General features: G+C 42.8%; 1 protein-coding gene across 3 annotated transcripts in view; it reads right to left on the reverse strand.

The window, feature by feature from the left end:
* Positions 1 to 1,299: 1,299 nt before the first annotated feature.
* DBH (dopamine beta-hydroxylase) overlaps positions 1,300 to 25,578 on the reverse strand; it is a 158,038-nt gene continuing 133,759 nt past the window's right edge. For all 3 annotated transcript variants that reach the window (XM_040324160.1, XM_040324161.1, XM_040324159.1), the window contains exons 10-12: positions 21,953 to 22,080; positions 15,480 to 15,639; positions 1,300 to 2,676 (exon numbers count right to left, since the gene is read on the reverse strand). In XM_040324160.1, the coding sequence (XP_040180094.1) occupies positions 2,542 to 2,676; positions 15,480 to 15,639; positions 21,953 to 22,080 (423 nt within the window). In that variant the 3' untranslated portion in view covers positions 1,300 to 2,541. The remainder of the gene's footprint in view (positions 2,677 to 15,479; positions 15,640 to 21,952; positions 22,081 to 25,578) is intronic.

Here is a 25,578-nt window from a genome sequence, read left to right on the forward strand (position 1 = left end):
CTAATTAGCCACTAGGATTGCTTTTACATGTAAGCCGACCGCTGGCTGAAAAGAATGATACCAAGATGATACCTAAACCCGCAGGCATCATTCTGGTATAACCACTCAAAGTCCAGCAACATACCAGTATGTTGCTGGTCCGTGTTCGGCATATATAGTAATCTTTTTTTTTTTTTTTTCTTTCATGCAGGCTGAATGAAAAAAATAGATTGATCGGTGGGTATGCCCAGCATTAGAATACCTCCCTTCATCGAGCCACTTCTAATGATGGGCATACATGCACCATTTATATACGCCAGGCATCTGCCCACAAAAGTTAGGAGCAAATCCCTCCTCCACCCCTGCTGCCCCCATGCTTAGGGATATATGCTCTTTTTTTAAACTGTGGTGGTGAAATCACCTCCTACAGCGTTGGAGTCAAGGCTTTATGTATTGTGGGAGCAAACGCTGTTGCTGTCAAGATAAATAAATCTGCGCTGCAACTGAATGGCATACCTGCTAAGCAAATGATTGTTAACAATAAAACAAAGTAACATTACAGTATAACAGTAAGACCTTACCATACCTGCAAAGCAAATACAAAAAAAAAAATAGTAAAAAATATATATTTTTTAAACGCAACCTGTGCCTAAAATATATATATGCCGAAGCAGGGGGGCATCCACCTGCAAAAGTTAGGAGCAAATCCCTCCTCCACCCCTGTTGCCCCCATGCTTCAGCATATATGCTCTTTTTTTTTTTAACTGTGGTGGTGAAATCACCTCCTACAGCACTGAAGTCAGGGCTTTATGTATGGTGGGAGCAAACGCTGTTGCTGTCAAGATAAATCAATCTGCGCTGCAACTGAATGGCGTACCTGAAAACAAAAAAATGGTTAACAATAAAACACAGTAAACAGTAAAGTATAAAAAAAATTACATACCTGAAAAGCAAACATGATAAAACATAATAACAATACAACACTGCGGAATAGAATACAGTAAAAAAGAGCAGAACAATAGAGAGAGAGAGAGAACAATAAAACAACAACTATTTTATTTTTTATTTATTTTTTTACACTTTTTTTTTTGTAACTGTAACGGTTCGGTTCCAGATTCAAATCTCTCAAAATGCGATGGCATCTTTCTTGGCAGACCCTGTGAAAGTGTGTCCTAGCCTAGTGAAATGCTATACCCTACGCTAAAACTGCACTAGTGTGGTAGCGTTCAAAACATTCACCAATGCAAAGACCAGAATTGTCAGGACAGCGTGGACAATAACGGGTGTTTTTTAAAAAGACACACACATGACTGAACAACCTAGGTTACACATGGATTATAAGATCACTTTAATATATTTATTTTTCCAAATAAAATTGTAAAACCAAACATTACAAGGTATACACATTTACTGTTAGAGAAGAGTGAGCTGATTTGCTGCAAATGTTATGACAGACAGATATGATTTTCCAACCACTTAGCATGTAAATACCAATTTATAAAATCATCAGAGAATCGTAACAAATTCTGCCCAATACTTGGATGCTAAAATTCTTTATGGATCATGCAAACTGGCACTCGCATATTTAAATGAAAAGGGAAGGTTGTACTTGGAAAGCTGCTAATTTGCAATTGGCAGAGGGTGGTGAATCTGCCATCTTGGCTTGACATCCGTGCGGATCTTTAATTTAAATTATTGTGTTAAAGATTTCAATAACTGCAGTATTTAAAACTGTCAGTACATCACATTTTCTATTTGCATAACAGTAATGCACAGAATTCAGTAACCCAAAAAAAACAATCGGAGCTTGTGTAATATATGATTGTTCCTTTTTCCAATCAGAACTGTTTTCTCTGTAACTGGATTAAAAAGGCTGATTTTATATCTATGCAAGCAGTCAGTGCTACTGGGGAGCAGGACCAGGGCGGCCCCCCGCCCACAATGCAACCCCGCCTCCACATGGACAAAGAAGTGATAGGTACCGATCGCTCACCCTGTTCATTCAAGAAAGCAAGGGGCTGGTAAATATGACATCCATCCTGAAGCCAATCCCCCTGTGTGCCTGCAGCAGCTGCTGGCGGGAGAGAAGGGAAGCCAGCAGCGCTGCGGGGGGCACACAGGGGGGCCAGACTGTAGGCAGGGGTGATCAGAGCTGTGGGAGCACAAGTACTAGAACTGATACCCCTGCAGCGCAGCCAGAGGGAGGGAGAGGAGGAGAAGCCAGAAGCACTGCAGGGAGAGACAAAAAAACACCAGTGTCAGCAATATGGAAGTACAGCCGGCCCTCCTGCTTGGCAGGTGCCCAGGCCTCCCTTTTGAACAGATGGAGCCCAGTACAGGAGGGGCCAGCAGTACTGCTTAATCAGTGGCCCTGCACTCCCAATCCTGGCACCCTAAGGTGGCTGCCTAAGCAGCCTTAGACTTGCTCTGGCCCTGCTAGGGAGCAAATCACTGTATGAACATGGTGTGACAGAAGAGTGATGGTGTAGTGTTGGTTGTGTGGTGTATGTTGGTTGTTAAATATTTCTATGATACAGAACATTTGCAGTGTCTGGCTGGTCCTCAAGAACCATTATACTTGTTAATGCTTACTAACACTGGTGTCAGAGAAACTGGCTCCTCAGGAGTAGGACAAGTTGTATCTGCTGTGGGCAGGGTTTGTGTAATCTTCGGCAAAGACTGCCTCTCCCAGTCGCCCTGTAGAAGATAAACAATAATAAGCTGAAAGTTTTAAGATATACTGCAGTCAGAATCGAAAACAAAACTTTGAATTTTAAATTCTGTATAGAGTAGGAAAAGGTTAACACTCCTGTGGTTTTTTATATCTCTGTGTTTCTACTGAGGAGATTCCCACTCTCTCGTTGTCCTGGTGACCATGTCAACAAGACATAAAGTACATGGAAATTCAACATTTTGCAGTTGTCAACAAAATGGGATGTGAGGGGAAATTTTCCAATTGGGACAACTAGTGACAACTTTTCTAGTGATAACTGTCTAAGAAGAGATTTCTGTGCCATATGTAACAGTTGTCCAATCTTTTGCTCTTGAGAGCCCCCAGACGAAGACCCTTGCGTCGAAACGTGTAGAGGTACCAACGATTCTTTTTGGGATCTAGAGCCATTTCTTGTTATGAAGAAAGTCCTATTATTCTGTGAAAAATGTGCATTCACTGTTGCATGTATTTTATTATTGTCTTAAGATTGTATTTATTAAAACTACAGTAGAAACTCAGATTACGAGCATAATCCGTTCCAGGAGAATACTCGTAATCCAAAGTAATCGCATATCAAAGCGAGTTTCCCCATTGAAGGCAATGGAAATTAAAATAATTTGTTCCGCATTGACTTCAATGGCGTGCAATACCGCATGCGGCCAGAGGTGGGGGGGCGTCGGAGAGCCTATTTTCGTGTCTTTTCGAACAGCGCCGAGCGATGCCGATCAGCTACGATTGGCGCCGTTCGGCTCTGCTCGTCTCCGGCACCCCTCCACCTCAGGCCAAACATGGTACTGCACACCGCTTTGGCCTGAATCCCCCTTGTTTTGCGAGACAGAACTCGCAAATCGAGTTAGGATTTTTTCAAATACAGTGCTCGTATTGCGAAACGCTAGTTAACCTCATTACTCGCATTCCGAGGTTCCACTGTATATTTATATTTTTTTATATTTGTCATGGTGATGCCTTTCTAAAAGTTCCTTCCATAAACCTTCTTTCTGTAACTGCATTGACAACTTGTCAAAACATTTTCTGTATACGTTTTTGTAAACCTTATAAGAATTCTTTAAAAAAATAAAGTTTACTAAAAAGGAAATAAAGGGGAAAATTAAAACGAACTGACAGGGTTTTAACCCTTCTCTATTCTATCTAAAACTAAAAAAGAGAATAAAAAGATTTAACAGCTGAAATGCTGGATTAGCATTAGCCAGAACTTTCTGTTTGATATATTAAATGCTCGAAGACTTTGAAAGTATAGGTTTCCAGATAAATTGTTTATCTTTGTTGTACCACTTACCGTCTGCTTTCTGGATTACTAGTGATGCCCACATAGAACTCTCTACAACCTGAAAGCCTGCTTAAGTAACTCCACCTCCTATGCATCAACTTGTGGAGCAGGTATTACCATTGAAAGCCTGATTTCACCCATCTCAGTATAAAGAGTGATTTTAAGTAGTTACACTGTAATGACTTCATGACATTCAAATGAATGTAAGTTAACAAAAAGAAAACCTTATACATTGGACTGGTTCTATTTTAAATGTTATTAACAGTCCTGTCATGTAGCGAGTACTCCGCTCCGCAGATACAGAATCAACAATGCAGCCAGCTGCACCTTCCATTCATGCGGCAAAGTCACCAGGACAGTCTGACTTCAATGTTCTGGGCAGGTCGTCACTGCCATTTTGAAGTACTATTTATAGAAGTGAACACATAGTGCGGCCTGTGGAGGGGAAGGTTGATCAATTGTAACAAAATGATGATCCAGAAAAAGAGGTGATGTGAGTGGGAAGATTTTCTGCATTCCAGAAATCTGACACTGCCATAGGAGTAGTAGTAAATACATTGCAATGATCCCAGCTGAGGTGGCAAGACTCAATTTAAAGGGGTTGTAAAGGAAACATTTTTTTTTCATAAGCATCCTTTACCTGCAGACATTCCTCTTTTCACTTCCTCATTGTTCGTTTTTGCTCAGAAGTTGCTCTATTTCTTCTCTGTTATGTTCACTTCCTGCTTGTCTGATTGTTATGCCCCGTACACACCATCACTTTATGTGATGAAAAAAACCGACGTTTTTAAAAACGTCACTTTAAATGACCGTGTGTGGGGGAAAAACGTTGTTTTATGTCTTGTAAAAAACGACCAAAAAAAATTGAAGCATTCTTCAATTTTATGTGTCGTTTTTCAAAACGTCGTTTTTTACTTCACAGAAATTGACCGTGTGTAGCAAAAAACGTTGTTTAAAAAGACGTTTTTACACCCGCGCATGCCCAGAAGCGAGCTTCAATGGAAAAAGTGGTGAGAACGTAACCTCGCTTTGCTAGAACATTGTGAGAAAAACAATGGTGTGTAGGCAACTTCGTCTTTGAAAATTGAAGTTTCAAAAACGTCGTTTTTTACTTCACAGAAAATGTCGTTTTTTTTCATCACATAAAGTGATGGTGTGTACGGGGCATTACTCACCGCTGTGAAGGGAGGCTTTACTGCGGTGGTCAGTGACGTGCTCACCCCCTCCTGGGAACTACATCTGTGCGGCAGGATGCTCTCTACGTGTTAGAGACTTCAAGGAGGTGTGAATTACTGGGCGTGCCGCAATGCATACTGGGAAATGTAGTTCTTACATGAATGAGCGCCGCAAACCAGGAAGTGAATGAGAGAACAGAAACTAGAACGCCGGAGATGATATAGATGAAGGAATTTAATAGGTATTAACTCGTTTTTTAACAGAATCATTACACTATTCTGTCTGTCTACCTTGCAGACATTAATTTTAGGCAAAACATTGTTTTCCTTTACAACTCCTTTAAGGAGAAGCATACTTAAAGTGGTACTAAAGTGAAAATGTTTTTTTACCTTAATGCATTCCCTGCATTAGGATAAAAAATGCCCCACTGCCTGTTCTACCTACCCCCATCCCTAAACACTTTCCTGCCTCCTGTCACTGATTCAGCCCTGTCCTAGCTGCAGCTCTGCTCCCCTCACTTGCTGGTTTTGCAGGAGGCCCCTTTCACACTGGGTGCGGGAGGTGCGCTGGCGGTATAGCAGTGCTATTTTTAGCTCCGCTATACCGTTGTTTTTCCTGCGATATTCGGCAGCTAGCGGTGTGGCTTTAACCCCCGCTAGTGGCCGAGAAAGGGTTAAAACCGCCCGCAATGCACTGTATAGCTGTGCTGTCCCATTGATTTCAATGGGCAGCAGCGGTAAAGGAGCAGTAAACACACCGCTCTTTCACCGATCCAAAGATGCGGCTAGCAGGACTTTTGGAGCGGTCCTGCTAGCGCACCGCTTCAGTGAGAAAGCCGTTGGGCTTTTACACTGAAGACTGCAGGGCAGGATTTTTTTAGGCGCTATTTTTAGCACTATAACACCTGAAAAACTCATTGGTGTGAAAGGGGCCTAAAAGCAGCAGGAGCCATGGGCTTTTGCTGCTGTCAGGCAAGCTCCAGTGAGGAGGGAACAGGGTCACAGCTTGCTGGTGCTGTGTGTGTGTGTGTGTGTGTGTGTGTATGGATGCACACAGCCCAGCTCATGAGAGCAAGCACTTGGGTGTCTCCATAGCATATGGCATACTAAGGAGGGCACCCAGAGGAGGGAGGGGTGGACAACACCAGTGGGGGACTGTCAAAGAGGCAGTAAGGGGCCAATATCATTGCACAGAGCAGATCAATATAACATCTTTTTTTATTTTAATCCCCCAAAAATGTATCTTTTAGTATCACTTTAAAGCATGACTCCAGCAAAACTTGTTTTCTTGTTTTGGGCAAAAGTTGCTGAGAAATGAAAGGCTAACTGTGGCTCCACTGGGAAGATTCACCTTCTGTATTTGTTCTGTTAACCATTATTGGAGAAATGACAAAAAAATTAGGGTCAACAAAGTAGAGAAGGCGCTTCTAAGTGCAGTAATAAAACACTTTAATGACAAGGAAGGATTAAAAACACTTACAAGATGAAAGTGAAAAACGGGCATATCAATGAATCCATAACGTTCAGCCGGATGCCTTCTGGAAAGTAACGACAGCTGCAGGTAGTAGGTCCAGCTGATAGAGAGCCGTGCTGTCAGGGCCAGTATTGAATACAAGCAGCTGGAAGTGACAGAGTGGGCAGGACATGTTTCAGAGCATGCCCAGTTGCTCCTTCTTCAAGCCATTGGAATAATGCAAGTGGAAGGGGTTTATATGAGATTCAGGGGTGGGACAAATAAGGACTGATAAGGACTGCCAGATCATTACATGGCAGTATGCAATGGAATAAAATACAGTAAAATTAAGTAAAAAACTTGCTGCAGTAAAGGTAAGGATACACAAGACATAAACACTGACTAGTAGAACATGAATTAAACTAAAATTATTTTAATGCATTTTATTCCATAGCATACTGCCATGTAATGATCTGGAAGTCATTATCAGTCCCGCCCACCCCCTGCCCATTTGTCCTTCCCCTGACTCTCATATAAACCCTTTCCACTTGCATTACTCCATTGGTTTGAAGAAGGAGAGACTGGGCATGCCCCAAAACATGTCTAGCCCACTCTGACATTACTTCCGTTTGCATGTATTCCACCCTCACCCTGACTGCATGGCTCTCCATTTTGGATCAGAGCCACAGTGTTTACCACCACTGGTCGGCTGGAACTTCCACCTGCATCTGTCTTTATTCCCAGGTGGCATCCCGATGGACAATATGGATTGATTAATATGCCTGTTTTCACTTCCATCTTGTAAGTGTTTTTAACTCTTCCTTGTCATTAAAGTGTTTTATTAGTGCTCTTATAAGCGCCTTCTTCTCTGGTTTGTTTTTCCTATAGTGTGCTTCCCTCTTCTGAAGTGCTGCTGTGGTGCATTAATCACATTTCAAGAATCAGTCATGTACTGTTTGTTAAAAAGGAAGAAAACCCTGATGGGTTTTACTTCCTCTTTAGCCCCCTGCAAATTAAAAGCATTATGGGCTAGTATGCATTGCATACTAGCCCATTATGTGACACTAACCTGAAAACGAAGTCCGCGCTGTCCCCTGTGCAAGCCGCGTCCATCTTTGCCCCCTCTTCCTTCTGGGGCTGCGGACTACGGCTCTGTGACTAGCTGGAGCCATGTGCGTGCGGGAGCCGTCAGTCAGGGCACGCAATGGTGAAGAAACGACACGGAGGTCCGTTTCTTCACAGCTCATGTGCCGATGATGACATAGGCGCACACTACAAGTGAAATATCTCCTAAACGGCACAATATTTCCACTACCTATAGGTAACCCTTATTCTAGGCTTAAAAAAGAGAGAAGCTGCGCTACAGAGTCCCAATCAATACAGAGAAGGGCATATTAATATTCCTTGTTAGGGAAATGAATCCTCTTCTCAATAGCACCACCTTAAGAAAGACCTGCTTACCAGATGGCAAGCAAAAAAGGCATGTGATTATAATCCAGCCAAGGCCTTTAGCTTGCAATGATGATCAAGTAGTGAAACCCCAGTGATACAGGCCCCTTGTCACCGTCTATAGAGGCCATGGCCATGAACACAGCAAATGACCCAGAAAGAAAAGACTGACCATAGCGTAATACAGTCTAATACATTTTAATAAAAAAGGAAGTATTGCACTTATATAGATACGATAAAAGTTAGCATAATAAAATGGAAGCCAGTCCGCAAAACAACCGGAAGCTCATCCTCCTAGTAAACAGCGTGGTGATACATCTCTGTTAAAAAAAAAACAGCGTGGTGACGTCAGCACGTACCCTTCTTTAGATGCATTTCATTATATGTGACGTTGTCAATAGGTTCATGTATGATAAAACGTTTCTGGAGGAGGATACGTGCTAACATCACCACGCTGTTTACTAGGAGAATGGGCTTCTAATTGTTTTGCCGAGGATTCATTTCCCCAACATGGAATAATAATATGCCATTCTCTGTATTGATTGGGACTCTGTAGCGCAGCTTCCCTCTTTTCTGTTTTATTCGTATTGTATGTATCTCACTTAAAGCTGCTGCTTCATATTTTGTTTTGTTTGATTTGGTTTATGGTAGACCTCTAGCGCGGTTTCTTTTGCCTAAAAACTGTTATTCTAGGCTTACCTATAGGTAGAAGTCACACAAAAGACTTTACAACCACTTTAAAGTCTACTTGTTATCCACAGTGCCATATTCTCCACATTCCCTACAATTTTAGGGTTGTGACTGGACCAGGATATAAGAATTAATTTTACAATGGTGACATCTGTTCTGGTAGTGTGCTGGATAGAAATATGGGAGCCGTCATTGCTGCCCCCCTTTTTTTTTTAATGGGCCAGGGTTGTCCTCCTGATCCTGCCTTCACTACATGTAGGATGGGGTCTAGACTTTTTAGACCTTACTGGGTGCATATTTTTCTCACGAGTAGCAAAAAAATTGCTAACACTCCCATGATTCTAAATGCCAGCTCACAGGCACTTACTCCTTCGGGGTCTGTTCTTCCCACACACTGCTCAGCAAGTTCTGTAACTGCACACCACTTCCAAACATAAAATCAACTTTATTGCTCAGAAATCAGAACACGCATTTAATCATAGAGAAAACATGATTACACTCTACAAATAATTCCCAGTAGGTGGCGAAATGTGTCAGTGGCAGGAACCTGGGAGATTGTCAGTTCTTGTTCTGAACAATATAGTTGATTTTTATGCTTGGAAGTAGTGTGTGGCTCTAGAACTTTTCCTCTGTTTAATTGACTTACAAGGTAGTGAGGTCAGGTTGAGGATAACAGAATATTCAACTGTCCGGCAGGCAGGGTATTAAAACGTCACTCTTTTGAAAAGTTCAGTGCACCACTGCTGCCTGACCCTTCCGGGTGCCCCTTGCTGGTGCTGTGGGTACTCCACATAACTAAAAGACACGGACATAGGGGTTGGTAGGGGGAACCACAGCAGCCAGCAAGCTTACAGACACAGCCAGAAATGTGTAATAGCAACGGCTCATGGGGCTCCTCAAGGTAGTAAAGTTTCAATGCACCATCCAGTGGCAAAGCGAGTATTTCTCTTCTTCTTTTGCAGGGTACTTTAAAATTTGCTTCAGTAAGAGACCAACAGGGGTCCTCTTAAAGAACAAGTCATAAATTGTAGATTCCAAAATGTTATCCTCACATAAGTTAAAGCACTAGGAAGCACTAAAGCTACTCTTTCTATAAATATTTTTTTGTTTTTTAAACTTTTGACTTGATACAGCGTGAAATCTTTCATTCAATTCTCTTTAAACACACCTCCCCGCAGAGCTCAGTGAAAGAGCTGAGAGAGAATAAGTTGTTTCTATTCTAAACGGAGGAAAAAAGGTAAAGCCTTAGAAATTCCACCCCCTCACCAAAAAGAAAGAGCAAAAGAACGTGTGTTTATTCTCTCTCACTTGCTGCGTGGGTGAGAAGCGTATTAGCGGTGTTTATCCCAAAAAGATTACTTGTTCCTTCCTTCTGGGGAAACATTTCACCCAAAGCGGAGAGAAAACAAATCCAGAATTGCTAGAGAACGCAGGAAAATGCAGTATAGAATTGCAGCATTTACAGATTAGGGAATTATAGGTTTCTGTGTCTCATGGGCTATACTGGAAGGGGCTCAGTGGAGCTGATCCTTATTTATATAATTTGTATACTTCAGAGCTCTTTAAAACAGCGTAAGCCACAACTGCTGAATATTGACTCGAGCCCTAATATAATAGCTGAAAAAACTAAGACAAAACAGAAAAGTAGGTGAGAACTGCAAAGTTCATGAAATTAAATAGCAAGAGGAGATGGTGGTGCAAGCCTAGAATGGGGTGCTGGGCCTGATGGCACATAATCCCAGGCATGATAAATCCCACTCTGTCCACTACCCAGGGCTACCATCAGGGGGGAAAGCCCATACACATGTAGGGGACCCAGGCTGCATAAGGGGCTTGAGCCTCGGGGGGGCCCATGCCCCAACCAACAGGGCCAAGTTGGTTCTAGGCAAAGCATGAGGGGTTGCAGGGGGCCCTTGTGGCCTCCCTGCCTTGTTCAGCTGGCTGTTAGTGCATCCAACATCATGGGTGTCAGTGCTCAACCTGTCCAACTGGCCAGAGGAAATTGTGTGCCCCACGCTCCGCTCCCTCCACCCCGGGCAGTAGTAGTTTTGGAGTGGCCAGTAGTGTAGGCAAGCTTGGCTGAGAAGTGCTGGACCATGCTTCTCCATGAGGACAGAAAGAGTGCCCGAAAGTCCTCCATGATTGGACACTGCTCGGAGACAGTGGAGGCTACACAGAATAGAGAGCTCAAAGAGAAGAACTGATATTACGATGGGACCAATGCTTTCTTCTGGTGAGCCGCCTCACACAACCTATCCTGACCAGTACCCAACCAGATATCCCTCTTAGACCACCTAGTGAAAGGCTGCTGTAGTACTACAAGTCCCAGCATGGGGGACTGTGGCTGACTCTAATAAATGGCGGAGCTGCAGTCCCTAGCAACAGGAGTTCCCGGAATTAATGGTTCCTAGCAACCAGTAAGATGTCTCCTCTGTTCAGAGTGGTTGCTATGGCTGAGGGCAGAGAGCTCCAGGCTTGTGTTGGTTGTCTTCATTCAGAGTCTGTACATCACCCCAGTGCTGGATTCTATATCCTCTGTAGCTGAGAGGACAAACCCTAGAGCACATTGTGGCTGTATTCTCAACCAGCATTTTTTTGCTGAAAAAGATAAATGGCTGGGTTGGCTTCTTAATAGAAGACCAGCCCCAGTGATATCTGAGCACATAAATATGTACACCTAGCCTATAAGAGTATGCATTCCTATATGGCAGGGCTCAAAATTTGTGGTCGCCTCCTCGCATTTGGCGAGGAGTTTTATGTCCCGTGCGAGCGCCGCTCAGACACACACACATTGCGGCCAGTCTCTTCACAGGCTGGCGCGCTGTCCCTTCACATGCTAGCACAGGCTAGCAGCTGATTGGACACAAGCGCCCACCCGGGCCCCCCCCTATTCACCTCCCATAGGCCAGTAAAAACTTTACCATGCCGCCCGGGACCGCCTCTTCACCGCCCACTGTCCAATGGAAATGTGCCTCCAACTCCTGCCCGGAACCGACCTCTCACAGCGTTACGATACTAGACGCCGCCCGGGACCGACCCTCTCCACCCCGGACCGCCCCCCTCCACCTCCCAGGCTCCCACACATCCAAGGAAGTGCACCGTGCAGTAAATGGTATGTTTAAAACAGATGTGCGGTGTGATGTGATGTTCTGGAGGCACAAGGAACCTATTTGCTGGAATGGGGGGGTGGTGTATTGGTAATTGCAGATTAACACTAAATCATCCCCCCAATCCATTATACCTATGCCCCCAATTCTGCTCCCCCCAATCTATCATGCTTATGCCTCCAATTCCGTCCCCCTCCCCCCATTCTATCATACCTATTCCTCCAATTCTGCCCCCCCCCCATCTATCATACCATATGATAGATGGAGGAGGAATTGGAGGCATAGGTATGATAGAATGGGGGCAGGGGGACGGAATTGGAGGCATAGATGTGATAGAATGGGGGCAGGGGGACGGAATTGGAGGCATAGATGTGATAGAATGGGGGCAGGTGGACGGAATTGGAGTTTTTGGGGGGGCGCAAACAAAAAAAAATTGCAGCCTCACTGTGCCCATCAAATGCAGCCACTGTGCCATCAATTGTCACCACCGTGCCATGCCATCAAACGCAGCCACTGTGCCATCAATTCGCACCACTGTGCCATCAATTGTCACCACCGTGCCATGGCAAACACAGCCACTGTGCCATCAATTCGCACCACTGTGCCATGCCATCAAATGCAGTCACTATGCCATCAATTCGCACCACTGTGCCATGCCATCAAATGCAGTCACTGTGCCATCAATTGTCACCACTGTGCCATGCCATGAAACGCAGCCACTGTGCAATCAATTATCATCACTGTGCCATGCCATCAAATGCACTCACTATGCCATCAATTCGCACCACTGTGCCATGCCAAACGCAGTCACTGTGCCATGCCATCAAACGCAGCCACTGTGCCATCAATTGTCACCACTGTGCCATGCCATCAAACGCAGCCACTGTGCCATCAATTGTCACCACTGTGCCATGCCATCAAACGCAGCCACTGTGCCATCAATTGTCACCACTGTGCCATGCCATCAAATGCAGCCACTGTGCCCATCAATCATCACCACTGTGCCATGCCATCAAATGCAGCCACTGTGCCATCAATCATCACCACTGTGCCATGCCATCAAATGCAGTCACTATGCCATCAATTCGCACCACTGTGCCATGCCATCAAATGCAGTCACTGTGCCATGCCATTAAACGCAGCCACTGTGCCATGCCATCAAACGCAGTCACTGTGCCATGCCATCAAACACAGCCACTGTGCCATCAATTGTCACCACTGATCATTTACAAGGGCGTGTTTAAGGGGCGGGGCAAGGTAGGGTTTGGGTGGGGCAACAGGTGGCTAGTAACTTTAAGGCCTGGCTAGTAGCTCAGGACTTGAAATTTTGAGGCCTGCTATATGGGATAGCTGATGGCCACATAAACATGCACTATTGGCAGTAAAGGTGTTATTTTTTTTATGGAGGTACAGTATCTCCCAAAAGTGAGTACACCCCTCACATTTTGGTAAATATTTTATTATATCTTTTCATGTGACAACACTGAAGAAATTACACTTTGCTACAATGTAAAGTAGTGAGTGTACATCTTGTATAACAGTGCAAATGTGCTGTCCCCTCAAAATAACTCAACACACAGCCATTAATGTCTAAACTGCTGGCAACAAAAGTGAGTAAACTAAGTGAAAATGTCCAAATTGGGCCCAAAGTGTCAATATTTTGTGTGGCCACCATCATTTTCCAGCACTGCCTCAACCCTCTTGGGCATGGAGTTCACCAGAGCTTCACAGGTTGCCACTGGAGTTATCTTCCACTCCTCCTTGATGACATCACAGAGCTGGTGGATGTTAGAGACCTTGCACTCCTCCACCTTCCAACTGAGGATGCCCCACATATGCTTAATAGGGTTTAGGTCTGGAGACATGCTTGGCCAGTCCATCACGTTTACCCTCAGCTTCTTTAGCAAGGCAGTGGTTATCTTGGAGGTGTGTTTGGGGCCGTTATATTGGAATATTGCCCTGATGCCCAGTCCCTGAAGGGAGGGGATCATGCTCTGCTTCAGTATGTCACAGTACATGTTGGCATTCATGGTTCCCTCAATGAACTGTAGCTCCCCAGTGCCGGCAACACTCATGCAGCCCCAGACCATGACACGCCCACCACCATGCTTGACTGTAGGCAAGACACGCTTGTCTTTGTATTCCTCACCTGGTTGCCACCACACACCCATGACACCGTCTGAACCAAATACGTTTATCATGGTTCCAGTAATCTTAGTGGAACCTGTCCTGTTAAACCGCTGTATGGTCTTGACCACCGTGCTGCAGCTCAGTTTCAGGGTCTTGCCAATCTTCTTATAGTCTAGGCAATTTTTACGTAGAGCAACAATTCTTTTTTTCAGATCCTCAGAGAGTTCTTTGCCATGAGGTGCCTTTTGAACTTCCAGTGACCAGTATGAGAGAGTGAGAGCGATAACACCAAATTGAACATACCTGCTCCCCATTCACACCTGAAACCTTGTAACACAAACGATTCACATGACACCGGGGAGGGAAAATGGCTAATTGGGCAATTTGGACATTTTCACTTAGGGATGTACTCACTTTTGTTGCCAGCGGTATAGATATTAATGGCTGGTGTGTTGAGTTATTTTGAGGGAACAGCACATTTACACTGTTATACAAGCTGTACACTCACTACTTTACATTGTAGCAAAGTGTAATTTCTTCAGTGTTGTCACATGAAAAGATATAATAAAATATTTACAAAATATTTATGTGAGGTGTGTACTCACTTTTGTGAGATACTGTATATGATGAGGGCATAAACATATGCACTTGGCCTATATAAGTATTCATGTTTATATAGGGGTATCTGATGAGCACATAAACATGCAAACCTGGCTGTTAGTGACTGTCTCTCTCTTTGTTGGATTGGGCTATCTCTTTGCTATATAGGGAGTATCTTTTGCTATATGGGTTTCTCTCGTTGCTGAATATATGGGGATGACTCTTTGCTGGATTGGGCCATCTCTTTGCTGAATATTCAGGGATGTCTCTTTGCTGGATTGGGCCATCTCTTTGCTAAATATAACGGGGTGTCTCTTTGCTGAATATTTAGGCTTGTCGCTTTTCAGCTTTTTGGCCAATATATAATACCTTACTATTACATATTGAAAGCATGACTTGGAATACACTTTTTATTTTCATATATTAAGTTGTAAGAGTGTTAAAATAAAAGTGGGTGCATCGAAGGATTTGGTGGGATGGCCAGTAGGCAAATTCATTGGGACAGCCAGCGGGTGGGCCCTGGGGAACGTTGGTGGTCAGGTACGGGGGGAATTGGCCTAAAACTTTTTAAGGGGCCCCAAAATCTTTAACGGCTGCCCTGCCACTACCCACCAGCTCTAAAGAGCTGTGAGCATGGCTATGGAGGACCAAACCCATGCTCCAACTATGTGTTCTGTCTCTATGAAGATGGTGTCCATAATTTAAACCCTAGAATTACATGAAAGGATTGCCAACCACTTTGCCATTGTAATGTCTAGTACATGACATCAGACCATACAAACTTTTTTTTTTCCATATTAGTGTTGGCTTGGAAGCCCAGTCATTATGTGTATTTTGTAGTTGTGCCTTTTTATGTATGTTGTTTGATATCTTGCTGATATCTCTAGCCACTCACCGGAAAGCGGACAGCGGAGGATCTGTTGCAATGCATAGAGATGGGGGAGTAAGCATACAGGGAGTTAAGGACTTCGCTGGTAAAGGAATTCCAGGGCACTTCGTTAAACTGCATAGTGACAGCTGCCTGTGGGCAGGTGCAGACTTCCTCCCCGCTGAACCTGCAATGACAAGAGTTCCAGTAATACAGTGACAATGACAGTGCCTAGAGACACATAATACAATGCTTCTATTACAACAATAATGCAGCACCCTATTGGAGATCCTGATGACCAGACACCTGTCTCAATTACTACAGACCTGGTCCAGCTATCCCTTTCAAAGTAAACCATACATTTTATTTTGACCACTGCCAAAACAAAATGAAAGATTAGAAAATAAGTTGTACCCCTTCAAGCAGGCTCACTCTTAATCAGTTGGGCACAGGTCAGCAGAACCAAATGACATTATTATTTTATAATGAATAAGTAATCTTTTTTGCCTTGAACTAAGGATGGTGATGAGTGGTCACACTCTCTGATCGTTATGCAATGGCGATGTAGATGGTGCAGCTATATATCAATAAAACAAAAACAAAAAATTATGGACTTTACTGGCAAGAAAAGGGAACTCAACAATAATTCCTAAAATATAATGTTTATTTACAACCATGTGTCACAAGCTAAGGTTCCAATTAAAAACAAAATACACATGGTTCTGAAGTAAATACAACTGCTGACTTACTATACACACTAATTATGGAGTTGTGAGTCCTCATGAGTCAACGTGTTTCTCTGTTAATTGCTTCATTAGGACACACAAGATTACAGCAGAAAACAGCAATTTTTTTTTACATAATATATAAATACAGCACAACATAAACAACAATAGGAATAATAATAACCATTAATGTGTAACCCAATAGAGGTAGAGCACCATGTTAATGTGCGTCTAGGTGGCATAAAGGCTCCCCTGAGACAGGCACCTAAGCGAAAGAGAAGGCCAGATGGGTAGCAGTTGGTGAGACAACTTGTCCAAAAAAGGTGGAAATAAGACATGCAGATCATAGGAGGAGTTACAAGCATCAGTCCATAATTAATATTTGGCCGGTTAATCACCTTGGTAATCTATATATGTGTCCATCTTATAAGAAAATGACCTGGCCATATAGTGATGGATAATAGAGTACAAATAAATTCCAAGAACAATAATTTGGCCAAAGTGAAATTAATGGCCTGGTAAAGGTGGTATTTGGATACTTTGTATGCAAACCCTCCATATGCCATCCAGGGGAGATTACTTATCAATGGTGCATCTATATACTGTTCCTGAGTTGTGATGACTTCAGATACAGACTTTCCCTTTTTGCTGGCATCCCAAACGACTAGATGCTGCCACAGAGGGCCACACTCTCCCTCGTTCCAGCGCCAACTGCCCTGAGCTGTCCCAGGTAGTCTAATATGGATTTATCTGCCACTCCCCTTAGAGGTCCTTTGGCTCCCAGGGAGTTGTAGTCATCTTTCTGTTTCATACAGTAGAGCCCACAGTACTCATTTCCAGGGACTACATGTCTCAGAATACCACTTGTGCTTATGTATTTGCTTTGGCAACCCTTGAGTTTAACAGCAGGGGAAGGGGAGAGGAGTAGAGAAAGCGAGCAGGCATAACTGAGCCCTGCCAGCACCAGGTTACACACTCACCCCACTAAAACTCTTTGGTCCCTCAAAGAAGAAAAAGTTTTTACAGCACAAAGCACCACAAACAATCAGAAAACTCGTACAACAACCAAAAAGATTAATTAAAGTGATTGTAAAGGTTTACATTTTAAAGGGGTTGTAAAGGTAATTTTTTTTCCTAAATAGCTTCCTTTACCTTAGTGCAGTCCTCCTTCACTTACTTCATCCTTCGATTTTGCTTTTAAATGTCCTTATTTCTTCTGAGAAATCCTCACTTCCTGTTCTTCTGTCTGTAACTACACACCGTAATGCAAGGCTTTCTCCCTGGTGTGGAGAAAGCCTCTTGAGGGGGGAGGGGGCGAGCAGGAATGTCAGGACCCTCTCTACTTTGCAGATAGAGAAAGGAGTTGTGTGTTAGTGGGCATCCTGACACTCCTACTCGCACCCTCAAGAGACTTTCTCCACACCAGAGAGAAAGCCTCGCATTACGGTGTGTAGTTACAGACAGAAGAACAGGAAGTGAGGATTTCTCAGAAAAAATAAGGACATTTAAAAGCAAAATCGAAGGATGAGGTAAGTGAAGGAGGACTGCACTGAGGTAAAGGAAGGTATTTAGGGAATTTTTTTGTTTACCTTTACAACCGCTTTAATTTTTTTAAATAAACATTTGCACAGAGCAGCCCCAATCCTCCTTTTTTGGGACCCTGGCTGTCACTCCTCCCCCTCCTGAGTGCCCCCAAACAAGCTGCATGCTATAGGGACACTTGTGCATGCTTGCTACCAAGCCAGCACTGTGTGTCCATAAGACTCACAGAGTAGGACTCAGCCCCACCCCCTCTAAGGTAAAAAAAATCTGTCTGCATGCAGCTCCCCTTATACTTACCTGATCTCAATCCAGCGATATTCACAAGAGCAGAGGCTCTCTCAGTATTTCAGATTTGAGGAATAATGGGCCTGTTTCTTGGGCTTGGGCCATAGCCAGTCTATGTACGTCCTTCTTACTCATTATATTTTTCATCAAAACGTACCATGGTCACAATATGTCTGCCCCAATGTTGTTACTTTTCCGTGGAAAGAGTCCCTAGAATATCCAGTAGAGTGCAATTGAAGCATTAAAGCTGGGGGCCTACATGAGGGTGATAGGGGGTTGTTCGGATTTTTGGATGCCCAGCATGTCTAACAGTCTTCCACTTTCAAAGTGTATTCCCTGATCGTAATAAATACACTGGGGCAGGCCGTAATGAACAAAGAATTTTTCCACAAGGACTTGGCTACTGGTGAGGCTTGTTGGCTCTAGTTGGTAGAGTTTTCTGCTGTATGCATCTTAGACATCAATGACAGTAACCTTCGACTTAAGCCCTCATGCAGGGAGAATAGAAGCTGTCCTTATGAATGTCCTTATGAATGCTAATAACACAGTCTCTCTGTGTTTTTCAGGCAAGAACAGCTGGCATCTATCATTTGACTGTGCAATGGGCCCCTTCGGTAGACCCCAGCCAATCCCACTCGTTGTAAACTTTTAGTGTCAGCTGACAAAGGGAATCTTCCTGTTGGTCTCTCCACAGATCCTTCTTTGACAGCTGGGGTAGACCATCACCTTTAATCTGGGTTAGAGTAATGCCCAAGGACACCAACCGCAGCAACTCCAATGACTTTGGCTCCTATTGCCCCTTGGTACAAAGCTTGTATCCCTTCTGGAGTCAGTTGCATCCAGTCTGTAGGTGGGGGTGAATAGCCCTAGCAGAAGAATTGTCTATTATGGGAAAGCAGTCTTCCCACTAGGTTAGTGTTGGCTCCTATCAGGGGGGCAGGGACACATGACTACCAAGGTAATAAAATTCTGTGCTTTCTGACCACAGAAGGACTGAACATTGGTCTGACCGGTAGGTACCCATCGTATGGGAACTTCTTCATGCCAATACCCCAAATCTCTAAATCCTCCAACTTCTGTAATGGTATATGCTTCAAATGCTTGTCGTAAAAATGTTGCTACAGTAGTGAAATACAGTCATTTGAATAATCAAAACAGTAATCACATTATGCATGCATCTGCTGGATGTCAAAATCAGCAGACCAGCGAAATATAATAAATAAATAAATAGTCCAAAAAAAAGTTCATCAGGAAAAAATCTAAGTGAGAATTTTTCTGTGTTCTAGTTTGGCTGTATTGCACACTCACCATATGGACAGGCTGCTCACTTTAAACGTTTGTTACTCCAACACTTCATATTCTGTATATGTGCCTGCTGTGCTATGTACTTGTATGATAAAGTATCCTGTTCTCTTTGTATTGTTTCCTTTATGTGAATTCCCTGGTGTTCCTGCCAGTCTCTCTGTTTTCCTATTAAAAACTGAACACACTAAGCAGGACCATGGTCAGCTCCCTAGCTGTGCTAGGAACTCAGTATTCTCTCCTCCACTGATCAGACATGTCCTGATATGCGCCCCCCCCCCCCCCCCCACACACAGCTATTTACTGGGAAGCTTAGTGTGCTGCTGCTTCTACTTCTACTTCTCCCAAGGAATGTGATCACGTATAAAAAAAGATAAACGCATATAAGCTATTAATATTGAAAACAACTTCTGACGATTCAAACCAGTCACATGAATTCTTTAGGAGCTATAACTCAGGAGAAGAACGGTATCTAGCATAATACTGCTAGATAATATCAACTCCACACCAGCAGTCTGGGAAGGGTGATCAGGGGCTCAGGTTCTAGAGGATCCCTTTATGACACACGGAAGACATCCTTCCTGAAAGCACGGATGCAAGAGTGAGGACAGCCGTAGCAGGTCAGCATGTCCAGGAGAAGTCAGCCGGGTGGGCTTGCGAGTATGCAGCCTGGAAGGACTGTGGGAAGAGTGTCAGTCTGTGAGGACTGAGGAGAAGTAGCCAGAAGGGATAGTGAAAGGGATAGCTGCAGCCAGGTGGGCTGGCAGTGCCTGAAGAGGTGGTGCTGGGATCAGTAGCTGAAAGTAGCTGTAAGCTGGACACTGGACTTTGCTACACAACCAAAGGGGCCCGGGGGCCCTGCCTGTAAAGGGCTCTTGTTTTGATCTGGCTTTGCCAGAATTACCAAAATTGTCTCAGCTAATTCAGTTTTTTTTCAAGCAAGTAAAGTGCTGGAGGAAGAGAAAGGAGTGTGCAAAGACTGTATATAGGAGAACATCCCATAACACCCCTACTCCCCATCCAAGTTTTATCCCCTCAATAAAAATACAAAAACAAGCACTGGACTGTTTCCTGACTCAAGTGTGCCTGTGGTGTTAGTTTGCCCCCCCCCCCCACAATATATTAAGCACTGGCCGCCACTGAGTACAGCACCACAAAACCCGCTGGGGCAGTGCCTGACACCCAGCGATAGTGTTCTACCAGAGAGATAAACACTAAATCAGATAATAAAAGGTAACTTAATGTATTGTGAACTAGGTGAATAGATAACTAGGTAAACACAAAATAGATTGTGCATAGTAATAACATTGACTGGCTACAGGGTATTGTTAGCAGAATATAAACCGCATTTGTATTTGACCTCCAGATCAGCATAAACAGTAACAAAGCCTCCAGAAGTACAATAGTGAGCAATGAATAGATTTGAACTACTAATGAATGGGCTATACTGCTAACGTGTACTTATGGAAGCTAAGCTAGACCTAAACTGACTGGATTGGCCAAGACCATATCAAAATAATTGCATACTTAAAGGTCTCTTCAAGTATGCAGTCAATTTGATATGGCCTTGGCCAATCCAGTCAGTTTAGGCCTAGCATAGCTTCCATCAGTACACAGGGTGTAGCAATAGTAACAGAAGGGGTAGTCTCTTATATGGGTCTTCGTCCAGGTACCGTTGGGGCCCATTTAAAAATGTTTGTGTACTTGGTGAAAGTCTCATTTGAGAATCTGCAGGTAGTGGATAAGCAGTGAGTACCGCCTTGTTTCAGCATACAGCATCTCACAAAAGTGAGCAGACCCCTCACATTTTTGTAAATATTTTGTTATATCTTTTCATGTGACAACACTGAAGAAATTACACTTTGCTACAATGTAAAGTAGTGAGTGTATAGCTTGTATAACAGTGTAAATTTGCTCTCCCCTCAAAATAACTCAGCACACAGCCATTAATGTCTAAACCTCTGGCAACAAAAGTGAGTACAAGTTAAAATGTCCAAATTCTGCCTTGAACAACACCTCCCAAGATTCTCAGTGTCCTGCATCTATAAGTTTGCTTGGCTTTAGTTCTGCTTCTACTAACTGTAGAAAAATGGTGCAGCATAGCTTCAATCTCTCAGGAAAGGGGGCCAGAATAAAAGCAATATCTTGATCTTCATATTACGGTAGCCCACAACCAGGCTACATTCGTTTTTTATTAAAATTTAAAAAAAATGAAAATAGGATTACATTTGAAGAGTATCAGGCTAAGTACAGAACAGGGCTGTAAAAAATAGCATTGAAAAAGGAAACTGGTGCGAGACATAACGTTTCGGGCTAATATTAATGAGACAAAGGGTCAGAAGTTTCTGTTTTTACCACTGGCAGGATTTTTTCCTTCTGTAACCATTTTTTGCACCAATTTTTTTCCGTTTAATGGAAAACGGTTCTGCCATTGGCAATTATGCTGATTCAGATTTCATTAGACTAAAACTATCCTTATCTGCATACCTACCCCACATCAGTATCGCAAAGTGTTGAAGCAAAACAGCTAGACCGACAGCTAGGAATTATAGCATTTGCAGAAAAACAGGCCAGCAACAGTAGCCTTCAAATATTTCTCAAAACAGGTATCCTTTATGGATTGCTTGCTCCCACTATGTCACTCACCTGTTCACCAAATTGAAATATCTTCGCAGATATCCTAGATCCACGTGACTCTTGCACACTTCCAGTTCGGTGCGAGGGTAATAATGTATATAATTCACACACATCTCATCCGTTATACTGAATCCACCCTGCAGCACCAGAAACAAAATTACAGTGCATAACATTCACATACGCAGTCAGGGAAATAACAAAACCAATGTAATATTAGTTTAAGCTCTTTGATATTGTTATAAGGTCAGGCCATCAAAAATAGTTAATTTAGCTTTTGGCAAATCTTGGAAAAACTAGGCTGGTAAAATGTTAAATTTTTTAGATAAGATATACATATGGGGTCTAAAAAGGATAGAAGCAACTCTGAGGGGTTACAGCATTTCTCACACTGCAGAACTTGCTTCAAAGAAAAAAAGACAGGAAGAATACCTTAAATACTTCAAGTAAAACAAAAGCTACTTTACACAAACAACTAATTTTATAGCTGGGGCTATAAAATTGTTCCTTTCCTCAAACTTACCAGACCAAATGGTCCTAAATTACATATTCTTAAAAGAATAGATCCCAACCTCCAAACTAGCACCACCAGCATGAAGTCCATAGTTGGAACATTTGAGTGGTACTATGCCCACCTTTATGCCAATCCAACCTCTGAACCACTCCTACTCCAGCAACTGATTGACCAAGCTAGATTATCCAATGTAATCAATGTGAGCAACTTTATTCCCCAATTACTGCTTTGAAAATCCAACAGGCCATTAAATGTTCAGCTAACCATAAAATGCATGGATCGGATGGCTATCCAGCGGATTTTTTAAGCTCCTATCCACAGAAATATCCCCAGTACTCATGGATCTTTATACTTCTATTCATGTCTATAATATCCCCTATCCAGAATTGAATGAAGCACACACTACCCTAATTTTAAAGCCTGAGAAAAATCCTGAATTCTGTAATTTTTACCAATCCATATCATTTCTCAACACATACTATAAGTTATTAGCTAAAATCATCTCAGATCGTATCCAAACCCACATCTCAACATTATTTACCCCTCACCAGTTAGGTTTCCTTCGCAATAAACACTATATAGGCATCAGAACAGCAATTGCAGCTACAATCTAAGCCAAACAACACCCCTCTTCTCTCCTTCCCTCCTGAGCCTTGATGCCGAGAAGGCTTTTGACAAAATAGACTAGTCTCTCCTGAATCACATTCTTTCTACTAGGGCCTTTGTACATGTCTTTTTTTTTCCATACAATATACTGTATTTAGCATAACCCCCATACCAAACTAATTATCAAAAAAAACAACTTTCTTCTCTAATGCCAATTTCTGGAAGCACGAGGCAAGGATGCCTCCTTTCTCTTTTTAACCTCAGGCTAGATCTTCTCTTTCATCTATAAGGCTTCATTTCCATGGACGTTTTTACAGCCACTTTCTTTAGCCTTTTTTACAGCTTAAAACGCATGTCCATGTTATTTATTATTATTTTTTTTTTAAGCTGGAGCTTAAAAACGCAGAGGTAGCATTTTTGAGCGTGTTTGCGTGTTTTTAAAGCGTTTGAGCGTTTTTTAACGTCTGCCGTTTTTACAGCTCTACTCTGAAGCTTCAGAACGCACTGGTCCTGTTTTTTTTTTGCAGCTTAAAAACGGCTCAGCCATCTACAGTTCAAAAACGTCATGGTGGGCATGAGGCCATAGACTAACATGGAGAGCTGTTTTTAAGCTGCAAAAAACGCTCAGAAAAGTGGCTGTAAAAACGTCCATGGAAATGAAGCCTTAGAATCCCAACCTACTTTACAAATCCCTATAATCTACCCAAAGTTAATATTCCTCCTTTGCTATGCTCTCGAAAAATATTCCTTGCTTTTTGGACACATTTTAACGATTCATATATGGGCAGAATAAGCTTGATAAAAAAGGCAGCCTTTCTCAAACTTTTTTTTATACTATACAGGTCCTCCCTCGTTCCTTAAAGGGTCACTAAAGGAAAAAAAATTTTTTGCTGAAATGACTGTTTACAGGGCATAGAGACATAATAGTTAACTGATTCCTTTTAAAAATTATTAAAAATTGATAAAAAAACAATCATATAATGTGCCTGCAGTGTAGTTTCGTTTTTGCTGTTGTTTGCTGGTTCTCTGATGTACAGAGAGCCACTAGAGGGCAGTCAGCCAATAGAGAGCAGTGATACTTTGTCTAAAACTCCTCAGCACCAATCCAGTTTCGTTTTACACACAATAATCACATTAGTGACCACCGTGAGAAATCTCCCAGCACTGTGGTTATCAGGAAACAGGCAACCAGGAAGTGTCCAAAACAGAGAGGATTTACAGCAACATGAAAGCAAAAACGAACAATGAGGACATGAAACCAGGACTGCAGCAAGGTAAAGGAAGCTATTTAGCTAAAAAAAAAAATTCCTTTAGTGACCCTTTAAGCACTCTGATCTCAAACATTTATATAGAAGTTCTGAGAATTCCCTGAGGCAGCAGGAGAGCAACAATAGGTTTACAGGTTTACGTACGTACCTTACAACAACCTCCCAGTAATGGAGGACTCCATTTTCCTGATTTAGTACTGTATAACAGCATCTCCAACCTGCTATATTGGATACATGGCACCTCAATGTAAATGAACACTGAACTTGACCAAAATATGACCCTTTGAAATTACTTGTTCCTCATATACATAAAGTATTCCTAGCCACCAAGGTGTCATTGAATCTCTTGTTATACATTACATGTTTGGCATGGCACAAAATACGAATACACTGCATGCTAATCAAACACGCATTTCTTTTCCTCGCCTTATGGAACAACTCAGATCTCTTAGAATCTTTGGTAGATGTTGCAAATAAGTAACTATTCTCCTCCAATACAGCCCAAGAGAAAACTCCATGCTTCATTAATAATCTGTTCCTTTTCCTAAAAGTGAAACCTCTACCATTAAGAAATGTTCTCGAAAGGACTGGGAAAATTAAAGTGAATGTAAAGTCAATTTTTTTTCCTATAAAAATAACAAACATGTTATACTTACCTGCTTTGTTGCAGTGGATTTGCACAGAGCAGCCCGGATCCTCCTCTTCTTGGGTCCCTTTCCTGTGATCATGGCCCCTTGCTCCTGTTCAGTGCCCCCTCTCTCTCCTGATTGGCTAACTGACTTTGATTGGCAGCAGCGGCAGCCAATGGCACCACTGCTGTGTACCAGCCAATTAGGAGTGAGAATGTCGGACAGCTGAGACTCAGGTAAGTATTAGGGGGGCTGCTGCACACAGAATGCATTAAGATCAACAAAAACTTCTGACTTTACAATCCCTTTAATTGGACATGCTTGCAAGATATCCTAACCAAGGTAAAAAAAACAATCTCCGCTTTATACAAACTGTAGTCCAGCAGCTGCACTTTTTCTTCTCTCCCTCCAGCCAGCTGCAGCAGGGAGCAGGGAGGGATCACAAAAGATGTAATATTTACCTTTCCCTTCTTTTTTTGAATGAACACAGTGAGCAATCGGTAACGATTGCTATTGTGCTCATTCATAACTGATGCGTAGTAAACTATGTTTATTATGCGTCCATTTGTGAATGAACAGGAAGATCGCTTCTTATTCACTCATGTCCAGTGCAGATTAGGC

Source organism: Rana temporaria, chromosome 9 (assembly GCF_905171775.1).
Source record: "Rana temporaria chromosome 9, aRanTem1.1, whole genome shotgun sequence".
NCBI lineage: Eukaryota > Metazoa > Chordata > Amphibia > Anura > Ranidae > Rana > Rana temporaria.